This window comes from Haliotis asinina, chromosome 5 (genome assembly GCF_037392515.1).
Source record: "Haliotis asinina isolate JCU_RB_2024 chromosome 5, JCU_Hal_asi_v2, whole genome shotgun sequence".
Lineage (NCBI taxonomy): Eukaryota > Metazoa > Mollusca > Gastropoda > Lepetellida > Haliotidae > Haliotis > Haliotis asinina.
In genome coordinates, this window is record NC_090284.1 from 4,748,995 (window position 1) to 4,775,017 (window position 26,023).

General features: G+C 40.0%; 2 protein-coding genes across 8 annotated transcripts; one reads left to right on the forward strand and one right to left on the reverse strand.

Moving 5' to 3' along the window:
* Window positions 1-413: 413 nt before the first annotated feature.
* On the reverse strand, window positions 414-24,644 carry LOC137283674 (uncharacterized). Of its 4 annotated transcripts, none has more exons than XM_067815318.1 (2): window positions 24,222-24,644; window positions 414-2,952 (listed from the first exon to the last, which is right to left on the reverse strand). In XM_067815318.1, exon 2 carries the CDS (start codon window positions 2,882-2,884, stop codon window positions 2,000-2,002), a length of 885 nt encoding a protein of 294 aa, XP_067671419.1. In that variant the 5' UTR covers window positions 2,885-2,952; window positions 24,222-24,644; the 3' UTR covers window positions 414-1,999. The 4 variants fall into 4 exon arrangements, with proteins under 4 accessions (XP_067671419.1, XP_067671421.1, XP_067671418.1 ...); XM_067815320.1 differs by lacking the exon at window positions 24,222-24,644 and adding an exon at window positions 9,850-9,916; XM_067815317.1 differs by lacking the exon at window positions 24,222-24,644 and adding an exon at window positions 6,794-7,073.
* On the forward strand, window positions 9,959-23,842 carry LOC137283673 (uncharacterized). Of its 4 annotated transcripts, none has more exons than XM_067815316.1 (13): window positions 9,959-10,365; window positions 10,945-11,068; window positions 12,352-12,450; window positions 12,570-12,635; window positions 13,075-13,140; window positions 13,921-14,012; window positions 14,640-14,737; window positions 15,004-15,191; window positions 16,502-16,576; window positions 18,234-18,353; window positions 18,557-18,688; window positions 20,972-21,102; window positions 22,010-23,842. In XM_067815316.1, exons 1-13 carry the CDS (start codon window positions 10,253-10,255, stop codon window positions 22,116-22,118), a joined length of 1,413 nt encoding a protein of 470 aa, XP_067671417.1. In that variant the 5' UTR covers window positions 9,959-10,252; the 3' UTR covers window positions 22,119-23,842. The 4 variants fall into 4 exon arrangements, with proteins under 4 accessions (XP_067671417.1, XP_067671414.1, XP_067671415.1 ...); XM_067815313.1 differs by having other exon boundaries at window positions 10,022-10,365; window positions 13,891-14,012; window positions 14,628-14,737; XM_067815314.1 differs by having other exon boundaries at window positions 10,022-10,365; window positions 13,891-14,012.
* Window positions 24,645-26,023: the final 1,379 nt, after the last annotated feature.

Below are 26,023 nucleotides of genomic sequence, written 5' to 3' on the forward strand. Positions count from 1 at the left end.
CATGCTTTGGTTCATGTATGTCTTAGTATCCCATCTGGGATGATCGATGATTTTGATGTCAATCCCAGGCTTGACTGTTCCAAACTCAGCTGCCTACAACTCGCCGCGATATGGCTTGAATGTTGCCGACACGCCAATAAACAACTCGGAACTCGATATCACAATTCTTTCTTGTCTTGTTATTATCTTCAGCCAGATTGCCTGCATTCGTGTCAATGGTTGATAATTATTCACGTGTAATGGGATCGTATATCGATCGGATCCACGGGAATATCGACCGGACCTTCTCTTGTTGTTAACATTACCCATTAGGCTACCTAATCTTGCTGCACAGAGATGTTGTATCTTCATGGGATCAAATTCTTAACATGGGAGAAACATCTTAAAAAGGGAGATAACGACAAGCAAATATGCAATACTAAAACAGTGTTTAATACAAAATTTACACTCATGTGCAAACAACACGAAAAATATGACTGATTGTACATCACATCCTTACAACTTGGACACAACTCCAAAATATTAAAAATAAAACTGTCAGTAAACTAGGGTATATATATTCATAATCCATTTATCACGTGGGATATCTCAGATCAGATATTTGCGAGACCGCTGACTAAGTAAAGGCAGGTTGACAGCTACACATGTCAAGAGGCAAACGATGTGACCCCGTTTAAGATGCGGTAAGCATCTACTAAAACCAACATAATGATATATAACTCAATGAGGCTGTGTAAGGCATGGAGTCTGTAAGCCATGATGGATATTATGGTCTAAATATATATACGTATTAATCACTAACGACTGTCGACAACTTTGTAACTGTAACACATCATAAGACGTCCATTACACGCAGTAATCTACTTCTCGCTGAAATAACTACAACTTGGTCTCATAGCACAAAGCCATCGTAGCGACTCGGGGAACCGCAAAGGTTCCTTGCAGGTTTACGGCAGCTGCACATAACGATAGGGCCTCTCTGCGCAGCTGGGCACTGGATAACTGCAATATATTGGGCTTTAGATCAAACTATTACGAATTCAGTTAAACAGAAATGCAGTATGCAGTACAAGCGACTGCCGAGACAAATCTGTCCAATACACATCAACATTGGTTAAAATCACCCGTTTTTCAATCTGAGTACGTCTACCTTTACAACTGAGGTATATAATTAATGTAGAGAAGACATTCACGATATCCCTATCTGCTAGAAGCGGGCCATTTGAAAATCTGAGGAAGAAGGATTCGTTTGACAAAAATGTCCGTTCCCGAAAAAGTCAGGCGAACGGTACAGCAGACATGAAACAGTGGACTAGAGCTACTGGATGTTCTCAGAAATACTGTATTAGGAATCCCAAAAGACTGACTGGTCCTTTCATAAAACACATAATGTCCTAAAATAATCAACAACATTAAATGGTCACCCCTTGATTAAACCTAATGTTCACTGGTAAGAGGTCGATACTGGTCGATATTGTAGACAATGGAATGTTGTTCAGTGAACGCACCCGCGGATAAATATTCCATTCCATTTCGAAGTACAGAGAAATAAATTCGGAATGGGTTTGAAAGCATAGACGTACATCCGAATTAAAGCAGGAAGTAATATCTTTCTGAAATGAATCCACCCATAGTGATTAATTCGAGTTTGAGTAAACGTCAATATTAAGTTATTCAAATGCACATAACCCCTCTATTAGTCTTACCAAGAGTTAATTACCCCAGAAAACATTACAGTAGTCGTTCAGATACAAAACTTAAGAGGAGACCGTTTCAACGAAATGTCATTTCACGCTTAATTTTCGTATATTTCCTTATGGCCATGGCAACCTTGAGCAGAAATTCCAATAGCATATCTTAAATCCGATACATGAACGAATTCTTGGTCATAAGGTTCAAAAGCTACAAGATTTCTTTGGATTCCAACAAGCGGTCTAAAAGAAAGCACGCTTTAAAATATCAGCTTTAAAAAAATATATAATATATATGTCTGGTTCCTTCATCTCTGTCCTGGGGGTTCATTTCCCACCACCAACACCTCATGTTCCCCATCCTGGCTGTGAAGGCTCTGGTCGACTGGAATATCCGTTGGCACATCACACGAGTTACCGATATCCGTAGTATGTACGGTATCGTTAGGAGATACAAACACACTGTCGTTGTCCATGGTCTTGTTTCCTGTCAAAGTAAAGACTTCCTCGTTATTCTCAACACCCTCTTCATTGACAACAGGATCAGAAGACATACTCCCCCACTTTTCGCTGTCCTTGGGGTAAATCTTGCAGTGTCGCAGAGACAGAAGGGAAGTGTTTTCAACTTTACCATTATCCGAGAGATCAGAAGATGTTGACATCCTCACAGGTGCCGTATCCCCATCGGTGTCAGAAAACCTGACACCTCTCCGAGCAGGTGGGGCAGAGGGGGCCTCGGTGTGTTTTTTAAGCACTGGTTTGGAAGGCTCTGTTTGCAGGGCGTGAAGGCCCGCCTCCCGCCGGTGTATCAGTGTCACTTCATTGGGTCTCAGTACTGAAAATAACGTAGGGCATCTTTTCCAGCAGAACGCCTTGGGATCATCCGGAAAGCAGCTTTGAACGCATGGTTTGATATTTATCATGTCCGTGAGGATGCTGCCTGCAGCAAAGAAGATGATGGATACAGTAAGAAGAACCGGCCCAAGGACAGGGAAAGAAGGTGGGACAGCTTGAGCGTTTTCTTTGACATTGGCAACTATGAGAATGATGGAGCCTGCAATAGCTAGTGGTATCCCAAGAGTGAAGATGCAGGCACCCAGACCCTTCCGGATCTGGGCACGCTTCCCCCTTTCGGTATTCCTCTGCCGTCGACGTCGGTGCAACTCCGAGCGCTGTTGTTTCTCCTTTCCCATCTCATGGCAAACTACTGACGTCACTTCCGCTCAGAAGACGCGGCTTTAGGGGAGTCAATGGCCGTCACCTGAAATGAAAAGAAAACCAGATATAATCAATGTGTTTTCATTGCGGACTGTTCTTATGCTGCAGACATACATGGTTTTACCATGACCTACAAAACTAACGGTCCAGAGACCTCATAGCCCTTACTGAACATTTGACGTCCAATAAAGTAATGAAATTATGCAGAACATTGAACGTACAGTTGAGCATTTTTTTAATCACAGAAATCTCAGATTTTGTTGTAAAGAATTTGGTACAAAGAATATTATTGTTTATCCCTCAGGACACAATATATACTTTGCGGAGTTCATTCTGTCCGTCTCTGTGTTCTGGAAGCACACACCTAGGTCACATAAAACCCTGATAACACAGGTTTTCTAAATGAATGGACACATAACACTGAACCACGTGGGTTTTTATCTAAACAAATTCACTGACACTACAAATACTAGCGCCGTAACGTATTCCAGCTACTGACTGATACAGACATTAAGTGGTTATTAGAGCACGTATATATTTGTGTACGTAATCACATCGCATTACATACCATCCAAATAACAGCAAGAGAGTATATGGTACGTATGCTCACATACACAGGTCACTGCTGGACGTAAACAATGTCATCCACATACAAGTATCTATCCTTGAGACTGTATACCCCAAGAACGCTCGTGATTTTCTTACACCGTTTCTCTCTTTCACCAAGCCTTTCAGTGAGCTATGATACTCCTCCCTAAAGCTGACTATACACGAATTATGTATATAGAGCACGCAGGCGCAATACAATATTATGTACACAAAGCTGTATACACACCTCGGCGTCTCGCCAACATTTTTCAAATCACATCTATTTTTGTTTTATCATTGAGTACATCAATAATACAACATCGACAGTCATCACTTCATCATTGTTATTAACGTTATCACTGGTCAATATCTATGTGTAGGTTGGTTAGCAACTTGATAATTAAATTATTATGTGCTCATGTGAACGTCGACTGACTGTTCATACGTTAGATCTGGCCGGTCACTGATTGGCCGTGTGGTCACTTGTGGTTGGTGTAGTCATCAAAAGCCCAAGTCAGCAACTTGTAGATGATGAAATCCAGGCAAGACAAATCATAGATTGATATTATGGACGTTCTGCACTTTAGGGTACAATGACACTCAACGTGAGTGAGTCAATGTGTCCGTCCTGCTGTACTTTTTTGTTGTCTGGGGACCTAGTGTGCCAGCATCGTCAGGTTGATGACATGACAATGACAAGCCACCCTTCACACCGAGTGTATAGTTTAAAGTGAGTATATTTTTATGCCGCTTTTAGCAACAGTTCAGCAATATCCCTGCCGCGGACACCAGAAATTGGCTTCACACACTGCACCCATGTGGGGATTCGAACCCGGGTCTTCGACGTGACAAGCAAACACTTTACCCACTAGGCTACCCCGCCGCCCCCGTACCCGTGTCCGGAGACACAATGTGAGTCATGACAATACATCATCAAGGGTCCTGTACACATCTCAGTGTCGCAAACAAGACTAATTTCTGCAAGGTGTGTAGTAGAGTGAATGTTTGAACATAGTTAGAAACCTACCTCATGAAGGTCCAGGGTTCGATCCTGTTCACAAGTAAATACAGGCTACATGTGGTTTCTCCAAACGCATGTGACTTTGTTCGCAATACAACCCTGTTTGAGTGGCAGGTAAAGGGTATGACACCACGATACCGTGAGCCTCATCTCTATTTATGATGCATGGTCCAAGGGATCTGAGAACATTAGGCTGGCTCGGTGACTCAGTAAATAACGTAGCGCCATAAGAGATCATTCGTTGAATGGGAAGATGCATCGTAAACAAACGTAGTATCTGACTATTAGTAAACTGATTTGTATTGGCGATAGACTAGTCGACGTAAGACGCATGACACAAATGAGTGCGTGCGCACCCGCAACCCCCATATGAACCTCTAGAGTCAGAGCGCCAAACCCGTTTTTTTAATCACATGGCGTCATGCTGAAGCACGCGGGTGTCCCACAGCATACATAAATGGCTTCCATTAACGGATGATTACTACACTGTTTGGCATTATGAAACTCTGTGGGGAGTTCTAGTCAAATGTTAACAGTGTGTCCAAAAACACATTTCAGTAATCTGCTTGTATATTTGTCAGATGAGACATATTATCAATAGCTTCAGTCAATAGGGATGTTTTCTGCTGACGAGATAAATATGACATGGAGCAACTTTTTAGCTAGCATCTCTTGAGGGCCCTATTATCTGGAGAAGCAGCTGTATATTGAGCAAACAGTATGAATTATTAATCAATATGCAGTATCGCAGACCGTTAATCTGATGTCTATAGCGCTTCGATACTGTTGCTAGTACAACCATATGCTGTTTTGAAAACAGAACGATCGCACACTGCATATACCCACCCAATAACCTAACCCTCAACAATGCAATCTGTTCAATTCAATAAATCAGCAAATATCGCAGGATAAATAAAAGCAAAAACTAAACACATAAATTACTTGAGGCATCTGGACAAATTACATAATGGTTCCTCTGCCTGATATCTAACTGCACTTAGATCAGGCAATGTTATTATTTAACAAGACAGTTAAGTGGATGATCGGGTTCGTTATTTACTCTTTTGTTATGGATTACGTCAACGCGGTACTGTTAAACCGTTAAGTGTATTATTTTCTGAAGGAAGCTTTTAAAACTCGATACATGCTCTCAGTTTTATATCCCACAAGATAAGAAAAAATATTTAATCACGTTTTTTTCAAAATGTGTTATGTTCATTTTATTTAATTCCCTTTGCAGTGGGGAAAACACAAATTTGCTTGATGCATCCTTGTTGAAATCAACAGTCTATACATCAAGTATTTTTTCTTGCACTTACAAATTGCAACTGCAGCGATCACTTCCCCGTTGGTATGATCATTCAATAAGGCATTATATACAGAAATGACATGGGTAAAATTAGAGGTCAAGATAGTTGTGAAAAATGGAATGATTTGGTATTTTTGTTTTGTTCCTCACTCTGTTAATCTAACTTGTTATTCAGACGAATCAGACGAAAACGTTAAACGTTGCTTTGAAAGAACGACAAAAGTCAACTGCAGACATCATAGTTATTAATAGTATTCTTTTTATAACAAAGGCCTTAAGACAATATCTAAGTGAAGGATATCAGCTTGTATTTAGATTTCTAACTACTACTTTCAGGGGGGGAAATGTATAGTTCACATAAACAACTACACAAAAACCTTGCGTGATGTGCTATTCCTGACTTGACCTCCCAGAGCCTAAATCGATTCCCTTACAAGGAGTATGGGAGAGAGTTGTACGGTCTCCTAGCAGTCTCTCAATGGTGGCAGTAAACGCTGCCTAAAGGCACGAGTATTCAATGACCATTTGCTTTAATTATAATACTCTATCGCTATGGTCCTTTAGTCGGTCTGACAGACCATAATGAATACCGTTCCGAATAACCAGCTCAAACCTGAATGTTGCCGACATCACGGACTGAGACACCAAGACGTCTGGTTGGCTATGTTGTGATAACAAGTGAACAATCCCGGTAGTGACATTTTGTTGGCATGTGACAGAGATATTGCTGCTGAGCTAAGACACTGATGTATATAAACATGACTCAGCACTGCCGCTGGTAGAAAGCAGTGTTTGTTTCAGTAAACATACACAAACGATAGTAAAACCTATGGTCACGATTGTGACCTAATCATGCCGTGTTTCAACTAGCTTGGTTCAAGCTAAGTTCCCAACTCAACAACTACATTACAATCATAGTTAAAGACAAACAGATGTGTGTTAATGTGACGATTGCCCGAATCTTACCTTACATGATTCGAGGGGTTTCGTCGCTATCCACAGCACAAAACACATTGACTGGCTGTGAGTGTCGCCAGCGTGTTTCAGGCCAGTATCCTCTAATGATTGCTATCGATTATTAGTAGCGCTGTGGTACTGTATAAGATTACTCCCAGGGTATATGTGGGTCAGTCTCGCGAGTGGTCATGGGTACAACCTACTGCCGACCTCGGCTGTTGGAACGCAGGTAAACAATACTAGAAGATCAGCACACTCGTCTTACCACGTCACGTGAGTGAACGACGTCACGCATGAGTCGTCACGCGCTGCAAGGCGTGAGTTGGATGGCGCAGAGTGTTCGCGTGTAGTCGACATAAATACAGACCCTAGTCATACCAACATCGTAATTTAATACTAGTAGTATTAAATAATAGTAGTCAAATTAGTTCAGGTAAATAGATACTTACAAATGAAAATAAAGCATTTCATTAGTCAAAAGTAATCAATTATAATGGGTGAATGTAAAATAACCGAGTATAATAGAGCCCCAAACTCCAACAGGTAGATATACAGGTTGTTGGCAAAACATTACTAGTATACAAAATACAACGTTCTGGATTTGCTTGTTTTTGTTAGTTCTTGCCTTCGTTTTTGTTGTTGTTGCTTTTAACCTTTATCACTCGCAAACTGTTAATATCAAATCTGTGAAAAATACATAATGGACATTACGTAATCTGGCGTTGTATGTATCAGCTATATCTAAAATGTACTTCGATTTTGATAACTCAATGAAAAGGTAATTAACTCAAAGTAGATTCTACATCAAATACTCTGTCCATACAACACTGCTGTTACTTGCACGATTTACACGATATCTGCTAGATCTACTCAAAACAAGTCAGGGAACTTAAATTGTGATTCCAAACCACACCCATTTCGTTCACTTTAATTTAAATGATCAGACTATCCTAGATTAACGGTTTAAACATGAAAGCATTTGGCGTTCTTTATTAACTTCTTTAAATTAATTATGTTACAGTCAGATTATGAAATCAGTCATTACGTGAAATTTCATTTCATCTATATGTGGTGGACTGCTCTGGACACAACAAGATTCAAACTAACAGGTGTAAAAGATCCAAAGTCAAAGTGAAATACAACAGTCGCTGCCACAATAGTTTTAACTGTTAGTAACAATAAGTGATGAACTTGTGATCTACTTTGGAGTTAAGTAAAATTTCATGAAATGACTGAAGTATATAGATTGTTGTTTCCAAATATTATGCCAAATGGCTGACCCTTTAGTCATTTCACGAACTGACTGATGTCATAAGCGAACTGTAACATATATAAAACGTCTTAATTCAATAAATTTCCATTATAGTCGTAAAAATAAGTTATCATCAAAAGTACACACTCTTTAAACACTTATTAATTTGACTTCGGGAAACACACGTACTCAAGTAGCTTCAATAAGTACGATAAAGTATGTGAATTCTTCTATAAGAAATAGAAACACGCCACTTTGACAAACACCCGGATGTAAAGTGATCAACATCCGGGGAGAAAATCGCGATGGCGCCAGACATCAACTTGTAAATAAAATTACCCGAACTAACCACAGGAGCCTATCCTTACCTTTATCTCTGGATCCGCCATAACGTCAGGAGGAAAACCTGTCTCTGTGACAACAATATCACTCATTCGTAGTTCCAACGTGTCAGAACTTAAATTGCTTCTTTTCTTTATCACGAACACTGCAAACGCAATCTGCAGCACCGCCATTACTATGAAAAGAGACGAAACACCAATCGTATCGGGGTTAATGTTGGAATCGGCATGATCGGCAACCAACAAACCGATGGCGAACCCTACGAGGACAACAATAGAAAACACTAAAAGTGTAATCATCAGTCGTAAGCTGCCCATCTTCCTTCGTCGCAACAACACACGTCCAACAATGACGTCATATGTCGTAATGTGATGACGTCATTCTGAGATGCCAATAAGCAAATGATGTCACGTAGAAAGAACACTCTATTTCGCGTCGCTTTGCATAAAATAATCTAATAAGTTATTTTTACTCTGCGTGAGTTCAATCATGAACTGAATTTGAGCTTACATAATGTGAATGCAGACCGCGTGAAGGTCGGCGCTTTCGACCCTTGTTCTGTACACTGAGGAATGCATTACACAGCTCCATGTAGTACTTTTGATATCACGGACATGGCGTTAGCAGGGGTGGCCATAAATCAATCGATTACATAAGAGGGTAAGATTCTTTATGGATAACAACCTCTTTATTACAAATGATGCGATGTTTCGGTATGGATCCTTATACCGTTGTCAAGCAAGAGTCGAAACGTCGCATCATATGTAATAAAGAAGTTGTTATCCATAAAGAATGTTAGATTACAACAGCGCCGGTGTTCTCAATTTGTAAGTAATTTGTAAGTAATCGAACCGTTAGAAAGTCGAGAAGATATTAAAAGACTAATCCTTAAAGAAACGCTTGCCTTTTTTCCTCGCTTGCCTGGGTTAACCTCTTAAGCATAGAGTTCACGCCGTTTGCACATGGGTTTTTCGATTCATACCTCAGTGAAACGAAAAGAAATGCGAAATCGATTGTACTTTGGTGTGTTCACCGGCGTGTGTCCAATCGTCATTTAGTTAATCATACAATGCATTTCCACGACTTGAAGGGAGGGTACAAGCACAAAATGTAAAAGCTTTACGTACATCAGTCGCAGTATATATGACGGACCTTGATCACTACATCAATCAGAAAGTTGGTGGTGGGGGGACTTCCTTTTCATGACAGTGTAAATCGTTAATGGTTTACAAACCTAACCAAACAGTTCCTCATAATTTGTGTAAAGAATTGTAAGGCAGAACATTTGTAATCCCGATAATTAACCGGCTTTCAAACTTGCTATATACTTGACACTTGATACTTAGTGGGATCCGTATTACACGGTTAAGCACCACAGGGCCAAATCCTGTACTGGGTGAACAGACGTATACAAACGGCATAAACATGCTTACAAAGAATGTATAAATAAGTCGACCTCATATATACATACATATCAGTCGACCTCAAGCACAGGTTGTGAGTGCCAGAACCCATATAATCTCATGGTCTCCTCTGTCAAGCGGTCGCGTTAAAGGGAGACAACCCCGTCTTCTGTTTTTGACACACCCCCTCAACTCTTCGCGACCATGTGAGTTTTATCATCGATATGTATCAGTTATCTCATACTAGTGCATCAGTTACGGGTCCAATAGGACCATTGTTTGACTTGCAAATAGTACAAAGATCGTATAGCGAATAGTCGATTGACGTTGTAAAACGAGGCCATACCACTATATACAAGTCTAGTTAGATCCATGCTATTAACCGGAGCAAAGGAAGGGTGGTACTGGATATGTCGTGTTTGTCACAAGAGACAGTTGGCCTGATCTAACAGTGGGTGTCTCTGTCACACAATGTCTCTGCTGGGTTGCCGTATCAAGCTAGAAGGACAGGACGTCTACCCAGCCCGAGTTGATGGAGTACCAGACGTCTACCAGTCACCTAAGTTCATTCTGACAAAAGCAAGGTTTGTCACTGAGATTAAATTAAATCATCAATCTGTCAAAAATTAATATGTACAGCACTGAAGTTTGTATTATTCTTGTAGTGTATTCTTATTTTTTTTAAACGTATCTTATGTATGCAGATTACAATATACAAAGTATTTGCTACAACTTTCTCGGATTGATATTATCTGTAAAAGAAATGCAAGAAAAATGTCTGATCAAATATTATCCAGATAAATTTTGACCTGTAAGATCAATTTGAATTTGTAAATTAAAGGATAAATGAAAATTTATTATCAGTTTTAAATATGTTGGAGACTGATCATTTAATTAGTGTGTCAAATGGTGGTGTGGGGGTAGGGTGGAGTGAGTATGGTTTTACGCCTCTATTCCAGCAATATCATGGCAAGGGACACCAGAAATGGGTTTCACACATTGTATCCATTTCCAGAATCAAAACAAGTGAACACTTTAACCACTAGGCTACCACACAGCCTTAGGGAGTAGGGTGATATTGATGTAACTGCTGAATCATATCTGCTATTCAACAACCAGTAATACGTAATACCTATGTTATTATGTTTGTAAAATGTCTACAGGTGGATTGAAGACAATCAGGTGTCTACCTGTGTCCTCTGTAATAACAAATTCAACCAAATACGCCGCAAACACCACTGTCGCCAGTGTGGACGAGTCCTGTGTAAGAAATGCTGCAATGAAAGGGTAGGTAAATTGTACTTGTCTCCCTTGACGTCTGTCTCCCACTAACACCTGTCTAACCGTGACACCCGTTTCCCTATAATTCCTGTCTCCTTCATCACTTGTCTCCCCTGCTGTCTGCCTCCATCTAACACCTATCCCCACCTAACACTTGTCTCCCTCTAACCCCTGTCTCCCCTGAATCTGTCTCACACTAATAACTATCTCCCACTAACACCTGACTCTTTAATAACTGTCCTCACCTCACAACTGTCTTGTACCATCCCCTCACACCTGTCTCCCCAAATACCTCTCGCCCACTAACACCTGCCTCTCCATGACACACGTCTCCCACTTTCCTATTAGTACCTGTCTCCCCATGACACGTCCCCCACTAGCACCTGTCTGCCTGACACCTGTCTCCAAATATCATACCAGCACCTGTCCCACTACTACAAACCTCTTCCCACCTGTCCCACTACTACAAACCTCTTCCCACTAATACCTATCTCTTTGAACACCTGGTTCCACTAAAACTTGTCTTCCCTTAAACCTGTGTTTTGTTACCGTGTACTCTGCTGCTTCAAAGAAGGGTTATGGGCGTGAGGTGTGTTCAATGCTGTTTAAACAATACTTCAGTGAATATCATTTAAGTTTTTTAATAATTCTAGAATTATATCTGGAAAAAATCTTGACAGTATATATAATGATAGAAATACAATTATTCTTTTACACTGTATGTCTGATAGGATTGTTCATTTAGAAAGTGATTATTGATGTGCTTTGTTGTATCATGAAAAACATATTTTGCTTAACAGCGCATTAACTATAGTTGCAGCCATGTGTCAGGTTTATTTAGTAGGTTTCAGTATTATTTTATCATACACTTTCCATCGTGCATTTTGCTTGATATACACATGACATGAGATCACATATGATCATGAGTGATCACCACATTGCAACAATGTTTTGCTTCACATAAATACACACAAAACTTCAATGATTTAGGCCACTTCTAGTTTTCAGGTGACCTCTTTTTTACCGTATAAGTCTTTTTTGTTTAAAGGCAAAACAGGGATGAGAAGATATGGAAGTCAGAAGGCTTACAGATTTAGATGACAATACACTGTGCCATCTCATAGCATTTAATTATTTCTGTTTGTACAGTATAATTTTGTTCCTCAAATACACACCTTAGTGGGTTCTTATCATTAATTTTCAAAGATGGATATTTTGCTGACTAAATTTAATTTTTTTGTCTGTCTTATTTTCATGCCATTGGTAAGATAACTGTTTGCTGTCACCAGATTCCGCTGCCTCAGCTGGGTATTGAGGAACCTGAACGAGTCTGTGATGACTGCGCACCTGTCACCCAGCTCATCACCAAGGCCAGGTCACAAATGCATGTGAGTTGTCTACACTGGACAGATTGTCACTGTAAATTTCTTTTTATAAAGTTAACTAATCATTAATGTATTTCATGTAGTGTAAGGATTTTAAGGATCTTAAACAATCTTTGTTTCAGCAATTTCAGTTGGAATCTGCAAATGGTCTCAATGAAAGATGCAAAGATCATACTTTCATTAAAAGGGTAAGTCAGTTCCATATAATCTCACTGCCATTCTAAATAAAGATGATTCACAGCTAGAACATAAACTATATGTGTTTTAGATACAACAGGTGATGTTCTGACATGTTATGTGGACCCAACAGTGGGAACCTGAAATTTCAAATGTTCATCTCTATATGAGATCATGTACATCCTTGGAAAAAACTCTCCCCCAACTCAATCCCTACATCTCAACCCCCTCCTTCTCAACACATGTACCCCAGACCCTCCCAACACTACACAACCCACACCCTACATGCATGTGCACATCTACATAGTGACACACTCAATACCACACTCAAATCAATCCATCAACCTCACCACATGAAAACCAACACCTTCATCCACACCAACACTGACACTAGCATTTCCATCCTCACCATCCACGCTTCCATCGACTACATATTCCCACTTGTTCCAGGTGGTGGAGCTTGGCGGTATCCAATCTCTCATCGTCCTGGCACAGACAGAAAATGTCCAGATCCTAGTGAGTAGCTCACATCAGGGACACCAAGGACTGCACTCAGACGGTGGATGGGGGTGGTAGGAGGAAGTGGGGGGATAGATAAGCTTAGTATTAAGCATGTTGTCTTTTGTGTTAGTGTAATCCATCATGTTTGTGTTTGTTCAAGATGTCATAACCTGACTACAAGAAACTTTTTCATAATTAGACCTTCTAGTCTGGACGTTACAATGGCTTTGTCTGTCCTATCTGTGTTGCGACAAACATGTATAAGTTAGAGAACACAAGATGAGTAAGAAAAGGATAATGGTAGATGAGGAGTGATAATTTGATCACAGTTATTCAACAATAGGTTTGTCACCAAATACCGTATGTGCCACCTGGACAGAAATATCTTTACTCTATGCTTTTACATGGAGATATCTGTTGGCATTATTAGCTCTGTTCAGAGCAAAATCAGTTTCTGTAAATGTCAATATATGTACTATTTTGTGTAATTCAATAGATCTGTGACGCCAGTGCATGTGTTTCAGAGATCTATGATGTCAGGTCAATGTGTTTACAAGTTCTGACATGTCAGTCCTTCTGTTTCAGAGATCTGAGATGTCAGTCCTTGTGTCTCAGAGATCTGTAAGGTCAGCCTTTGTGTTTCAGAGATTTGTCTTGTCAGTCCATGTGTTTCAGAGACCTGTGATGTCAGTCAATGTGTTTCAAAGTTCTGACTTGTCAGTCCTTCTGTCTCAGAGATCTGTCATGTCAGTCCTTGTGTTTCAGGGATCTGTCATGTCAGCCCATGTGTTTCAGAGATCTGTCATGTCTGGTCTCCAGGCATTGGTCACCCATCAACCCCTGCATCAGGAACTGGCAGCTGCTGGTGCCATCAAGGTCATCTGCAGGTATTTGGTACAAGGTCGTAGTCATCCTTTTACCAAAATACTAACTTGTTCAGGGAAGGTTTGGTAGATTGTGACATATCTAGATGTACCAGACACGAGATGTACAACTCGTGTCTGTACCAGTAACTACTACCAACAAGGACAAGCTACAAGTTACATGTAATTCAAGAATCTTCCTGGCTCAAAATTCAGACCACTGCTGTGGGAATTATAACTTGCAAGTGGGTTATATCATGTATTTATTGCCTATAGTGTTTTGTCTGATAGGTGCACTCATGAACTCAGTGAACAGATAGTGTGAAAGATATGTTACATGTGACTGTGATATCATGAACAATGGAGGAGTGCTGGTGGCACTGTGTTGTCAGGATACAGTGCTGGTTTGGGTTTATGCTTTGCAAATAGTGAGCATAAATGAGCATGTGACAAAACTAGCCAATCAGCAGGAAGTCAGAATTCCTGGAAGTAATAACGCCTCTGTGGGCAATATGAAGCTGTATGACATTTCATTTATCCATTGACATCATCCTCAAGTTACATCTATCATAATGACTACCCTGATCCAGATCTTGGCTGACAGTGTCGCATGTGACTGTCACTTTAACTGATGTCTAGTTGTCTTGACAGCACCCTGTCTCGACTACATGAGGCAGATGAACAGATCCTGACTGATGGGATAAGTTCCCTCATGATCTTCTGTAAATCACCAGAACTCAAGAAAAAAGGTAATTATTAGTGTTAGTAACATTTGACAAGTGCCATGTGCCATGACTAGACAAATGCAATGGCCACTTGCATGCCATGACTAGACAAGCCACCAAAACACCATGATCAGACAAAAGCCTTGAATGAAATGAATAGATGTGTGCAATAAACACTTGAATACTATATGACAATATAGATGAAAGAAGTGTAAACTAGATCAAACCCAGTGATCAGAGGCATGCCTTGACAAGATGACTAGATGATGACCTCTGTATATCATTGACAGCCCTGGACGATGGCGCCCTCCAACCAGTGCTGACAATGTGTACCTACCAGTCCCCAACCCTGGCACTCCTGGCCCTCAGCACACTCAGCCTTATTGTGGAGCACCCCAATACCCATGATGCAATAGTAGAATCCTCACGGAATGCCTTACCCCGGATACTGGCCTTGACGGCATCATCAGACAAGCAGGTTAGTACCAAGTGACACAGATACCTATACAGCCTCACAACCATGTCTTTCATCTGACAGGATACAGTTTCCCCTGTGTATGGTGTGTTTGGGATGTTGATTTATTCTACTGTTAATATGAATCAAGCTGAGGTTTTTGGTTTGTTGTATTCCTGTGGTCAAACATGGACCAGACAATCCAACCAATGATCAACAACATGAGCATCAATGTAAGCAATGTGACATGTGTCAACCAAGTCAGACCAACTGATCACATTAGTCAAATTTTATGACAAGGATGGGTTGCTGAAGATCAGTTCTGACCCAGATCTCCATGGTCATGAAGCAGTGGGGACTCCATTTATGATGAAGCTGCTTTCTATCTAAAGTCAAGGGTTGAGCTGACCCGATACCACACAAAATTGTTTTTTCACAAACGTGTGAACCGTGAATTATTCCAATCAGTTTTGCTGATGGTACCTTCACAAATGAATCACTCTGCCAGTCCCACATGGACAACCTTATTGTTGGCACACAACATTCCTAAGTGGGACTGTCATGAAAACTTGTCATATAGTAGTCTGTTCAACTCATTTCACAAAAACTTCAAATTCGAATTGTAGTCTCTTATGACTGAATTTCCGATATATGTACATGTGTTTGTAAACGTGGTACCTACATCAGACAACTACGACTGCTAAAGTATCTTCATGACCCTGGCTACTAACTCTCCTGATGGTAGTGTACGCAGCATCTTATCAGGTTTGATATCAGATATCACCATCATAAGATTATCTCAGAGTCAAGAGCTGTAACACTCAGCACTGATACTATCGAGATATATAGCAGTGTTAAAACCTCTCTCATCCCAGTTGATCCACACAGGATACATTTACTAATATCAAAAATGCGTATAGCACGATCACAGACATGTTCCTGGTCTGTCTTTCAGTCCCTGAACCATCTTATTTCCCCTACTGCCATTCCCTCCCTGCAATGCTAAAGCAGTAGATGAAACAAGTCAGGTTGACTCCCAACTCACTTCGGTTCCTTTCCAATTTGATTGGGTTTATGTGTTACTATCAAAAATATATATATTCGGGGACCGAGCGTTAGTCTTGACTTGTTCCTGGTACTGTACGAGTGAGTAGGAGGCAGCTCACAAGCAATAACTCTGCAGACACATTAAATTGTTGAATCCTATATCAGATACCTAATCAACAAACCATGACAAGAAAAATACAAAGACCAGTATTTCATATTGTCCTGTGAGATATAAAACCCTGATAGGTTGACAGAGAGCCTGCAACATATGTACCTTGATGTTACAGGCACAGGCGATGGCCCTCAAAATACTGGCTCATCTCTCCAATGGCACTGAATGGCACCGACATCGCATTGTGCAGGTAGGTCATCCTGGCTGTTCAGGTAGGTCATCATCATATTATGCAGTTAGGCTGGCCATCATGACATCATACAGGTAGGTCATCATCAGTTTGTAAAAGTAGGTCATCGTGACATAGCACAGTTAGATCTTCATCAAATTGTAAAGGTAGGTCATTGTGACATTGTATGGGTAGGTCATCATAATATTGTTCAGGGAAGAGGTTATCCTGGCATTATTCAGTTTGTAAAAGTAGGTCATCGTGACATTGCATGGGTAAGTTATCATCGCATCGCAGGTAGGTCATTGTGACATTGTATGGGTAGGTTATCATCATATTGTACAGGCAGGTTATCATGAAATTGTATGGGTAGGTTGTTATCACATTGTACAGGCAGGTTATCATGGCATCATATGGGTAGGTTATCATCACATTGTACAGGCAGGTTATCATGACATTGTATGGGTAGGTTGTTATCACATTCTACAGGCAGGTTATCATGGCATCATATGGGTAGGTTATCATCACATTGTACAGGCAGGTCATTGTGATATTGTATGGGTAGGTTATTATCATATTGTACAGGCAGGTTATCATGACATTGTATCGGTAGGTTGTTATCACATTGTACAGGCAGGTTATTATGGCATTATACGGGTAGGTTATTGTCATATTGTACAGGCAGGTTGTCGTGACATTGTAAGGGTAGGTTATCATCATATTGTACAGGCAGGTTATCATGACATTGTATGGGTAGGTTGTTATCACATTGTACAGGCAGGTTATCATGGCATCATATGGGTAGGTTTTCATCACATTGTACAGGCAGGTCATTGTGATATTGTATGGGTAGGTTATTATCATATTGTACAGGCAGGTTATCATGACATTGTATGGGTAGGTTGTTATCACATTGTACAGGCAGGTTATTATGGCATTATACGGGTAGGTTATTGTCATATTGTACAGGCAGGTCATTGTGATATTGTATGGGTAGGTTATTATCATATTGTACAGGCAGGTTGTCGTGACATTGTAAGGGTAGGTTATCATCATATTGTACAGGCAGGTTATCATGACATTGTATGGGTAGGTTGTTATCACATTGTACAGGCAGGTTATCATGACATTGTATGGGTAGGTTATTATCATATTGTACAGGCAGGTTATCATGACATTGTATGGGTAGGTTGTTATCACATTGTACAGGCAGGTTATTACGGCATTATACGGGTAGGTTATTGTCATATTGTACAGGCAGGTTGTGGTGACATTGTAAGGGTAGGTTACCATCATATTGTACAGGCAGGTTATCATGACATTGGTTTTGTATGGGTAGGTGACCATGATGTTGTACTGGTAGATCATATCACATAATGCAGGTAGATTATCATCATACTATGCAGGCAGTTTGTTGTTGATATTTCAACAGATTTCTGGGTGTTTGCATATAATGCATGATATCATTTCGGAATGTGACATCACTCAGGTTATTTCACATCTCAAACCAAAAGGACATATTGCTCCACACAAAAATAACAACAACCCTAAGATCTGAGGAAAATGCTTGTGTGTTTTGGTTGTGTGATTTCTCACAGTCATGCATGTGATTTGTAAATGTCCCAGAGGTATTTCCATCCATTATAGTCTCATGGATGATGACAAACTTTATTTCCAGGAAGATTTCAGTTCGGGATGCAGTCTACTGAAGGCCCTAAGCAGTCACCCAACCGATGACCAGATTCTGTGTAATGCTGTGTGTCTCATCGCAAACCTAGCAACAAGCTCTGAGGACCAGGTAAGTCAGGGTGTTTAGCATTGTAAATTTGTTGTGCAAATCAACGTTCGAAATCTAAAATATGTTGGCAAGACTTAAGTCTCTAACGAAAGTCAAGGCGGTAATTAAGTATATGAAAGATGTCGACAGGCCACCACCCTTCTGATCTATAGTCAGGTATTGGGGAGGTGGGAGGATTGAATGGGGTTTGAATTTTTCTTCAGAGCAGCCTGCAGAATCTGATGGTGCGTGTGTGCCAACTTCTACAGAACTCCCCCAGCAACTCAGATCTCAAGATACATCTTGGTCGTGCCATCGCGAACTTCTCAAAGTTCAAGCAGAACACTGACAAACTGGTACAGTGGCAATATTCTCCTCAGACTTCATCATCATGTTCATCGCAATAGTCTAGGACACTGTGTAGGTGACAAGTCAAAAGCTAGAAGAAAACATTTAGCATACAACTGTAAAGGGAACAGTTCACTGAGGTACATATTCTTTGTCATTTCTAAATTACCTTATCGTATGACATTATATGATAAGAAGATTATATTAACTGGAGATCAGCAGCTTTACCGGTTTTCTGGTAAACCATGTGTTTTTTCTGTGAATCGGTACGTACTGCGGAAGCCCACAGAAAACTGTGGGGTTTTTTTGTCATTCAAAGAAAACACTCTTTTCTTTTGACAAGATTTTTGCTAAAAACATTTATGATCTCACTAGTTTTTCATATGGTTTTTTTTAAAATGCCACTTTCCAAAGTAGACTGAATGAAGAAACTACTCTCAATACACTGAAAGCCCAACCATCCAGATGATGATTTTTAATATGGGAATGGTTTAACTAAGCATGTTGCTACAACTTGGTATGTTACAAAAGGCAGGACATAACTATGAAGTTGTGCCAAATAAAGAAGCAAAAGGTGATATATGGCAGAAGTTTGGACTCAAAAAGAGAGCTAATGGAAAGCAAGCTTTGCAGTGTTCTTGTACCAAGTGTGGTTATGTTGGAATTATACAGTCACACCGTCATCACCCTATTGCTCAAAGTGAATATGCATCAGAAAAGCATGTGGTTGGTACTAGAAATACAAGTTTACACATTAACCAAAAGAAGCCACAGAACACTTTGCCTGGGCTTGTAAGAGGGATTACCAAAAGTAAGTATTTATTTATTGAACTGTGAATCGTTCCCAATAGGAGGGAAATAAGTGACACAATTATACCACATGTATTTCAGAACAGGAGAGGAAATTTGAATAATAAATCTGATTGGATTATTTTGAAATGAATTTGGTGTTTGTTTAAGAATAAAAAAGATGCAACATTTCTGCCCTTACAAATCCACAAACAAATATTTTCGTTTGGATTTAAAATTAAATAGTGAAATAGTAAAACAAATTTGCATGAACAACTGCAGCATGGTATACGTGTGGTACATGAACACAAACCTTGATATACTGTGGTACATGAACACAAACCTTGATATACTGTGGTACATGAACACAAACCTTGATATACTGTGGTACATGTACACAAACCTTGATATACTGTGGTACATGAACACAAACCTTGATATACTGTGGTACATGAACACAAACCTTGATATACTATGGTACATGAACACAAACCTTGATATACTGTGGTACATGAACACAAACCTTGATATACTGTGGTACATGAACAGCAGTCTAAGTAAACTTATCCTCAGTACTTGTCGTTACACTTCACCACTGAGTCTAACAAAACCTTATGGGAGGTCGCGTCCAGTAACCTTTGAGATTGACCAATCAGAACACAGCTTACCAAATCGCAAAGGTGCACAATCACACATACCTTTTGAACTTTTTTTCGGAAAGGTTCGTACCCCAATGATTCTGAATATTTAGCATGCATTCGCTTCCGAGTGATTCACACGACATACGTACAACCATGACAACAGTAAACAGTCACCGAAAATGGTGTTTTGGCAATATTGAAGGATGTTATCTTGCAGAAATAATAGCTAATGGTAACCATGTCAACAGAAACCCCAAAGCGTATATACTGCAGGTCAAATAACTGTTATATGCAGATTTTTGTTTGTGGAGACATCTGTGTCAGTGGCCTGGATATTTTGAAAGTCGCTCCGATCCCTAAATAGTAGCCATTTTCTGATTGGTTAAATCTATTTAACCGTCTCGCGTTTGATTGGACGGTCATTGGTCGCTCAAAGGTTACCTGATGTGACCTTCTCCTAGGTTTTGTTAGACTCAGTGGTGGAGTGTAATGAAATACACTGAGACTAAGTTTACTTAGACTGCATGAACACAAACCTTGATATACCGTGGTACTTGAACACAAACCTTGATATACTGTGGTACATGAACACAAACCTTGATATACCGTGGTACTTGAACATAAACCGTGATATACTGTGGTACTTAAACATTAACCATGATATACCATGATATTTGAACACAAACCTTGATATATGATGGTAAATACCATGGTACTTGAACAAAAACCTTGGCATACCACGGTACTAAAATTTTCATGGTACCCAATCCTAATATTATTATGTGTGCAGATCATTAGTATCATATATTTAGAACAAACCTTACATTATTCAAAATTGCATTAACATGTATTGTATTGCAGGTGCCCTATGTATCTGATATTGTACAGACATGTGTGAAGTCCACCAACCCCATCATCCGAATACATGGGATGAGAGCAATACTGTCCCTGCTGTCTTACAGTCCCTCTCAGACAACAGCGGAGCTCATGAGGTGAGTAGAACAGATCACAGTAGCTCATGAAGTGAGTAGAACAGATCTCAGCAGCTCATGAGGTGAGTAGAACAGATCTCAGCAGCTCATGAGGTGAGTAGAACAGATCACAGCAACTCATGAGGTGAGTAGAACAGATCACAGCAACTCATGAGGTGAGTAGAACAGATCTCAGCAACTCATGAGGTGAGTAGAACAGATCTCAGCAGCTCATGAGGTGAGTAGAACAGATCACAGCAGCTCATGAGGTGAGTAGAACAGATCTCAGCAACTCATGAGGTGAGTAGAACAGATCACAGCAACTCATGAGGTGAGTAGAACAGATCTCAGCAACTCATGAGGTGAGTAGAACAGATCTCAGCAACTCATGAGGTGAGTAGAACAGATCACAGCAACTCATGAGGTGAGTAGAACAGATCTCAGCAGCTCATGAGGTGAGTAGAACAGATCACAGCAACTCATCAGGTGAGTAGAACAGATCTCATCAACTCATCAGGTGAGTAGAACAGATGTCAGCAACTCATCAGGTGAGTAGAACAGATCTCAGCAACTCATGAGGTGAGTATAGTGTGTTGGATTGTACACCGCTTTTATATTCCAGCAATATCATGGCATGGAACACCAGAAATGGGCTTCACACATTGTACCCAACGGTTTCAGTTGTACTGTTGGGTTCTGTGTCTCTCACCTCATGAGCCACAGATATCAGCAGCTCTTGAGATGAGGGTCACAGATCAGACAGCTAATGAAGTAAGTGTCACAGAACCCAACAGATATGAGGTGAGTGTAACAGGCCAGGACAAGACTGACGAGAGCCACAGATCTCAGGACCTGAATATCAGCCTCTGAGCAAGTCTGGATACATCCTTGTGTATCATGATACAGACTTGAGACGTTTTGTCCCCAGAGACGGAGCTATGGATCTCTTGGAGGGGTTGGGAAAGGTTCAAGGCCTCCTGGACTCTATACAAGCGACACTGACGACACAGGCTGCAGCACTGACAAGACCATTTTAGCAGACCTCACAGGGCCCTTGAGGATACATTGTGCTGCTTTATTTTCAGACATTTGTGAATGTGCTTGTATCAACAACATAACTTTGAAGATGAACTTGAAATTTTCATCTAAAGTAAAATAATGTATTTTTTTTAACAATGGTTACTGTATAGTTACATAGGAAAGGTTATATCCCAACATGGTTTATGATATTTGAACCAGAACTTCCTTGCCCCTCAGTGAGGTGCCTGACAGCTACCAGTATAGTATTGTTCAGTTTACCTCAGTATCAAGTCTATCGTATGTTCCAGATTAATGGATTTAGTTAGCCCCAAGCAAATTCCTTGGAAGCTCAGTGCATTTTTATATTGCAAAACCAAATGCAAGGACTTTTTAAGAAAGACTTTTCATGTGCGTATGTGTGCACGAACACTACACAGAAAACAATTATCTTCAACATATTGTCTCTTCTATTGAAGGCGTAATAACGACGGGTTTTATGTTCATCTTGGTAGCCTAGTGGTTCATGTCTTTGCTCATCACACCAAAGACATAAGTTCAATTCACTACATGGATAACCCCATTTATGCTGAAAGTGGCATGAAACCAAACTTACTCACTCACTCCAGCTCTCCTATACACTATGACATCAGTACCTATACACTACAAATGACACCACAAATTGAATGCAATAAGAATAAATATTATTTATGCAACACCAGTAAAGCATCTACTGTGTGTCCGATGAACATATCCAACCCCGCCTCAGGTCCTGATATAGTAAAGAACAGCAGATGAAGGGGCATGAAGCAATATCTGACTGCCTCCTGATGCTGTTTGGCTGCTTCCAAGCATGTCCTACTATGTTCTACTATGGCAAACATGAGGTCACCCAGTACTTTTGTGAGTTTCTTATCATTAATGCCTCAAGATAAAGTAAAACATTCAATAAAAACACACATCGGATTCACTGACAGGTGCAAGTTATCAGATAAGACTTTTTATCTTGAAACCAGGTCTGTTCATAAATGTAGATACTAGATGTGTATCAATATCATAATAACCTAGCATGATTCAAAGGTTTGATTCAAGAAGTGGGTTCATTTGTACTTACAGACCATTGGATGTTCTGTGAAGGCTGGATATCAATAATATTTTCAGTGTCATCTCTAAAACACCATTCCATCTTGATTATAACAATGAGCCTATATATACTTCTTTCAAAGGATCACGTTTTTTGTTTGTTATGAGCAGGCAGTTTTGTTTTCAACAGTCAGAATCACCATTATTCCTTTCTTTAAGAATTTTTTTAAAGACATATTTTCTTCAATGCCCCCAGTAATGAAATACTTTAAGTGTATTAGTACAGGGTATAGAGGGGATACACTTTGAGATTGTTATCATATATTGATGTCATATCAATCAGTCATCTTGTCAAGCGTTTTCTAATATGTTCAATTTTCCCAACATATTTTGAGTTCAGATATTCCCTTGATAGCTTTAAGTCTAATGTATACTTTGGTCATGAGAAGACTGATTGTCAGTATACACGAGTGCACCATTATGAGATACTCTGTGTTATTCTGTATTGCAATCATGGAGTAGGTTTGCATGTATTTGTACAGTGCACAAAATACAACATTGTACATAAGGAAGTTATTGAATGTGTCAGCACCTCAAGAATTAATAACTGTGATGAAATGTTGACTGACAGAAATATGTGCAATAAAATCATATATTTACATTACTGACTTCACTGTCCATGACTTTGATCATGATAGTATTGTAGACGTAAAGTAACAAATAGTGTGTTTGGTTTAAGAATGAAACCATTCTTGTAACTAACTGTCCATGAAATATTTGTTAACACATGCACAGTAAAGGAAATCGAGAGAAAATCTGAACTTTTCCTGAAGTTTCATAAGCGAATGGTCGTGAAAGGTGATCAAGGTGAAACTAGCCTCCATCTTGTAATATTCGTCAGGGAATTTCTCACAACAAAGCCAAGACTTACAACCAGCCCCCTTTGAAAACAAACAGAGACACTGGCTGGCTGGCACCATCACACCCATGTCTCGCCTTTCATTACAAAGATGTGCACTAATGGCCCCTGTATTACTCACCTTGAAGTCTCTGTTTCATCCAGCAGGTCTGAGACAACATCGCTGTTCCTGGAGTACCGGACCATGTCTGGCAGGATCAGCTTCAAGAAGCATGAAGATGATGCTAGCTTCTGAAGAGTTTATCTTCATGGCATATAAAACACCTCATTATAACACTCAAATGGGGAGAAGTCATTATGACCTCAATTAACAGTTATCGGCATGTGTTGTAAGGAAGCCAGGTGATTGGTTGAAACAGTAGACGACAAGCATCTAGGTTCAGGGTGAAAGAAGGGTATATGGTGTTTGCACTATAGAGGAGTTCAGATCAATATAGAAGGCTGGGTCTGTGTTAGGCATATTTCTGTGCTTGGTCTGGATTTAACTCCTCAAGTTTCAGACCAGATGGTAAAAACGGAACCAGGACGCTAGCTATTTTTAAACACAAACAAACCAATATAAAACTTCAACTTGAGAAAACACGGTCTGTTTCCTTCTCCCCTCACTGTTGCAGTTATGTACACACACAGTGACACGTATGCTGGGGAACTATAAACAGCACTAGACTGCATGAACATGTGTCTTTGCCGTTGTATGTGAACGTGTATCTCACAGAGTACACATACACAGGCAATGTGTGTATCTAGAGCAGCTAGTATGGGGTCAGCTTTTATCAGAAGCAGATATTTGGCCTACTTCGTTTGGCCCTGTGCACTTATAAGTTTAGAATTTGTCTCTGGAATGTCAATAAAAGAGAACAGGAGACTTTGTAGCTCCACTTTAATGAGACTTGCAATGTTTTAGTGATCGAATCAAGAAACAACAACTATATTTTACAACAATACCCCCATAGTTCTGATTACAAACTAACTACATTTGGCAGTACTCGAAATTGTCAGCATTAGGTAAATAAACATGTAACGCACTTGATCGATACAGGCAATGCACTTTACTATAGAAATCCGCTACATGAATGTAGGTTTGTTACAAAACAGGGTACTGTACACCGATATATGATCTCTGCAAAACCTGATCCACCAGATAGTATTTGAGAGACAGCAGTTAACAACTGTTTGTTGCTTTCTGTGTTAGATTTACGTTAATTTTTTTGTCTTTGGTTTTGTTTTTGTTCCTTGTGTTCTGTGTTTGGACAGTGTGGGTTATATGGGTTATACCAACACTATCCATTACTTCTATGTCTGAAGGACACATGCTGACAATATGTAGCTAAACACCTTCAAACGAAATATTATCTCAAGATATGAAGTATCTTAATGGGATTCATATGCCACTAGACGGCGCTGATGTATGCTTGTAGGTCAGGACGTGCTGCTGTAGCCTTCCATTGAAACGCACACTGAGTGCTCGAACGATCTGAATAAACAGGATATATAGACAAGTAAAACCTTCGACACAGCTTTAACACAACACACATGAATATTTTGATTTGAGTCCATATCATCCTAATCATGTACCTGGTGGTACAATAAATGAAAGTTTAAAACCTATTTGACCTCCTAAACTACACCAAAGTATATGGTTCACCCTTGCAGTAGACGGCAGACCCAGCTAGGTGCTTGATCCGTGTGGAAGTAGACTGTAGACCCAGGTAGATGCTTCAGCCATGTGGAAGTAAACTGTAGATCCAGGTAAACCCTTGTTGAAGTAGACGGCAGACAGAGCTAGATGCTTCACCCATGTGGAAGTAAACTGTAGACCAAGGTAAACCATTGTTGAAGTAGACTGTAGACCCAGGTAGATGCTTCGCACATTTGAAAGTAGACGTCAGACCCAGCTAGATGCTTCACCTATTTTAAAGCAGA

Bases quoted from the DNA above. Each gene is read 5' to 3' on its own strand.
- LOC137283674 (XM_067815318.1), bottom strand. From the start codon at position 2,884: ATGGGAAAGGAGAAACAACAGCGCTCGGAGTTGCACCGACGTCGACGG.
- LOC137283673 (XM_067815313.1), top strand. From the start codon at position 10,253: ATGTCTCTGCTGGGTTGCCGTATCAAGCTAGAAGGACAGGACGTCTAC. The intron at 14,738-15,003 runs GTAATTATTAGT...TATCATTGACAG, and splicing joins ACCAGAACTCAAGAAAAAAG to CCCTGGACGATGGCGCCCTC. The intron at 18,354-18,556 runs GTAAGTCAGGGT...ATTTTTCTTCAG, and splicing joins CAACAAGCTCTGAGGACCAG to AGCAGCCTGCAGAATCTGAT.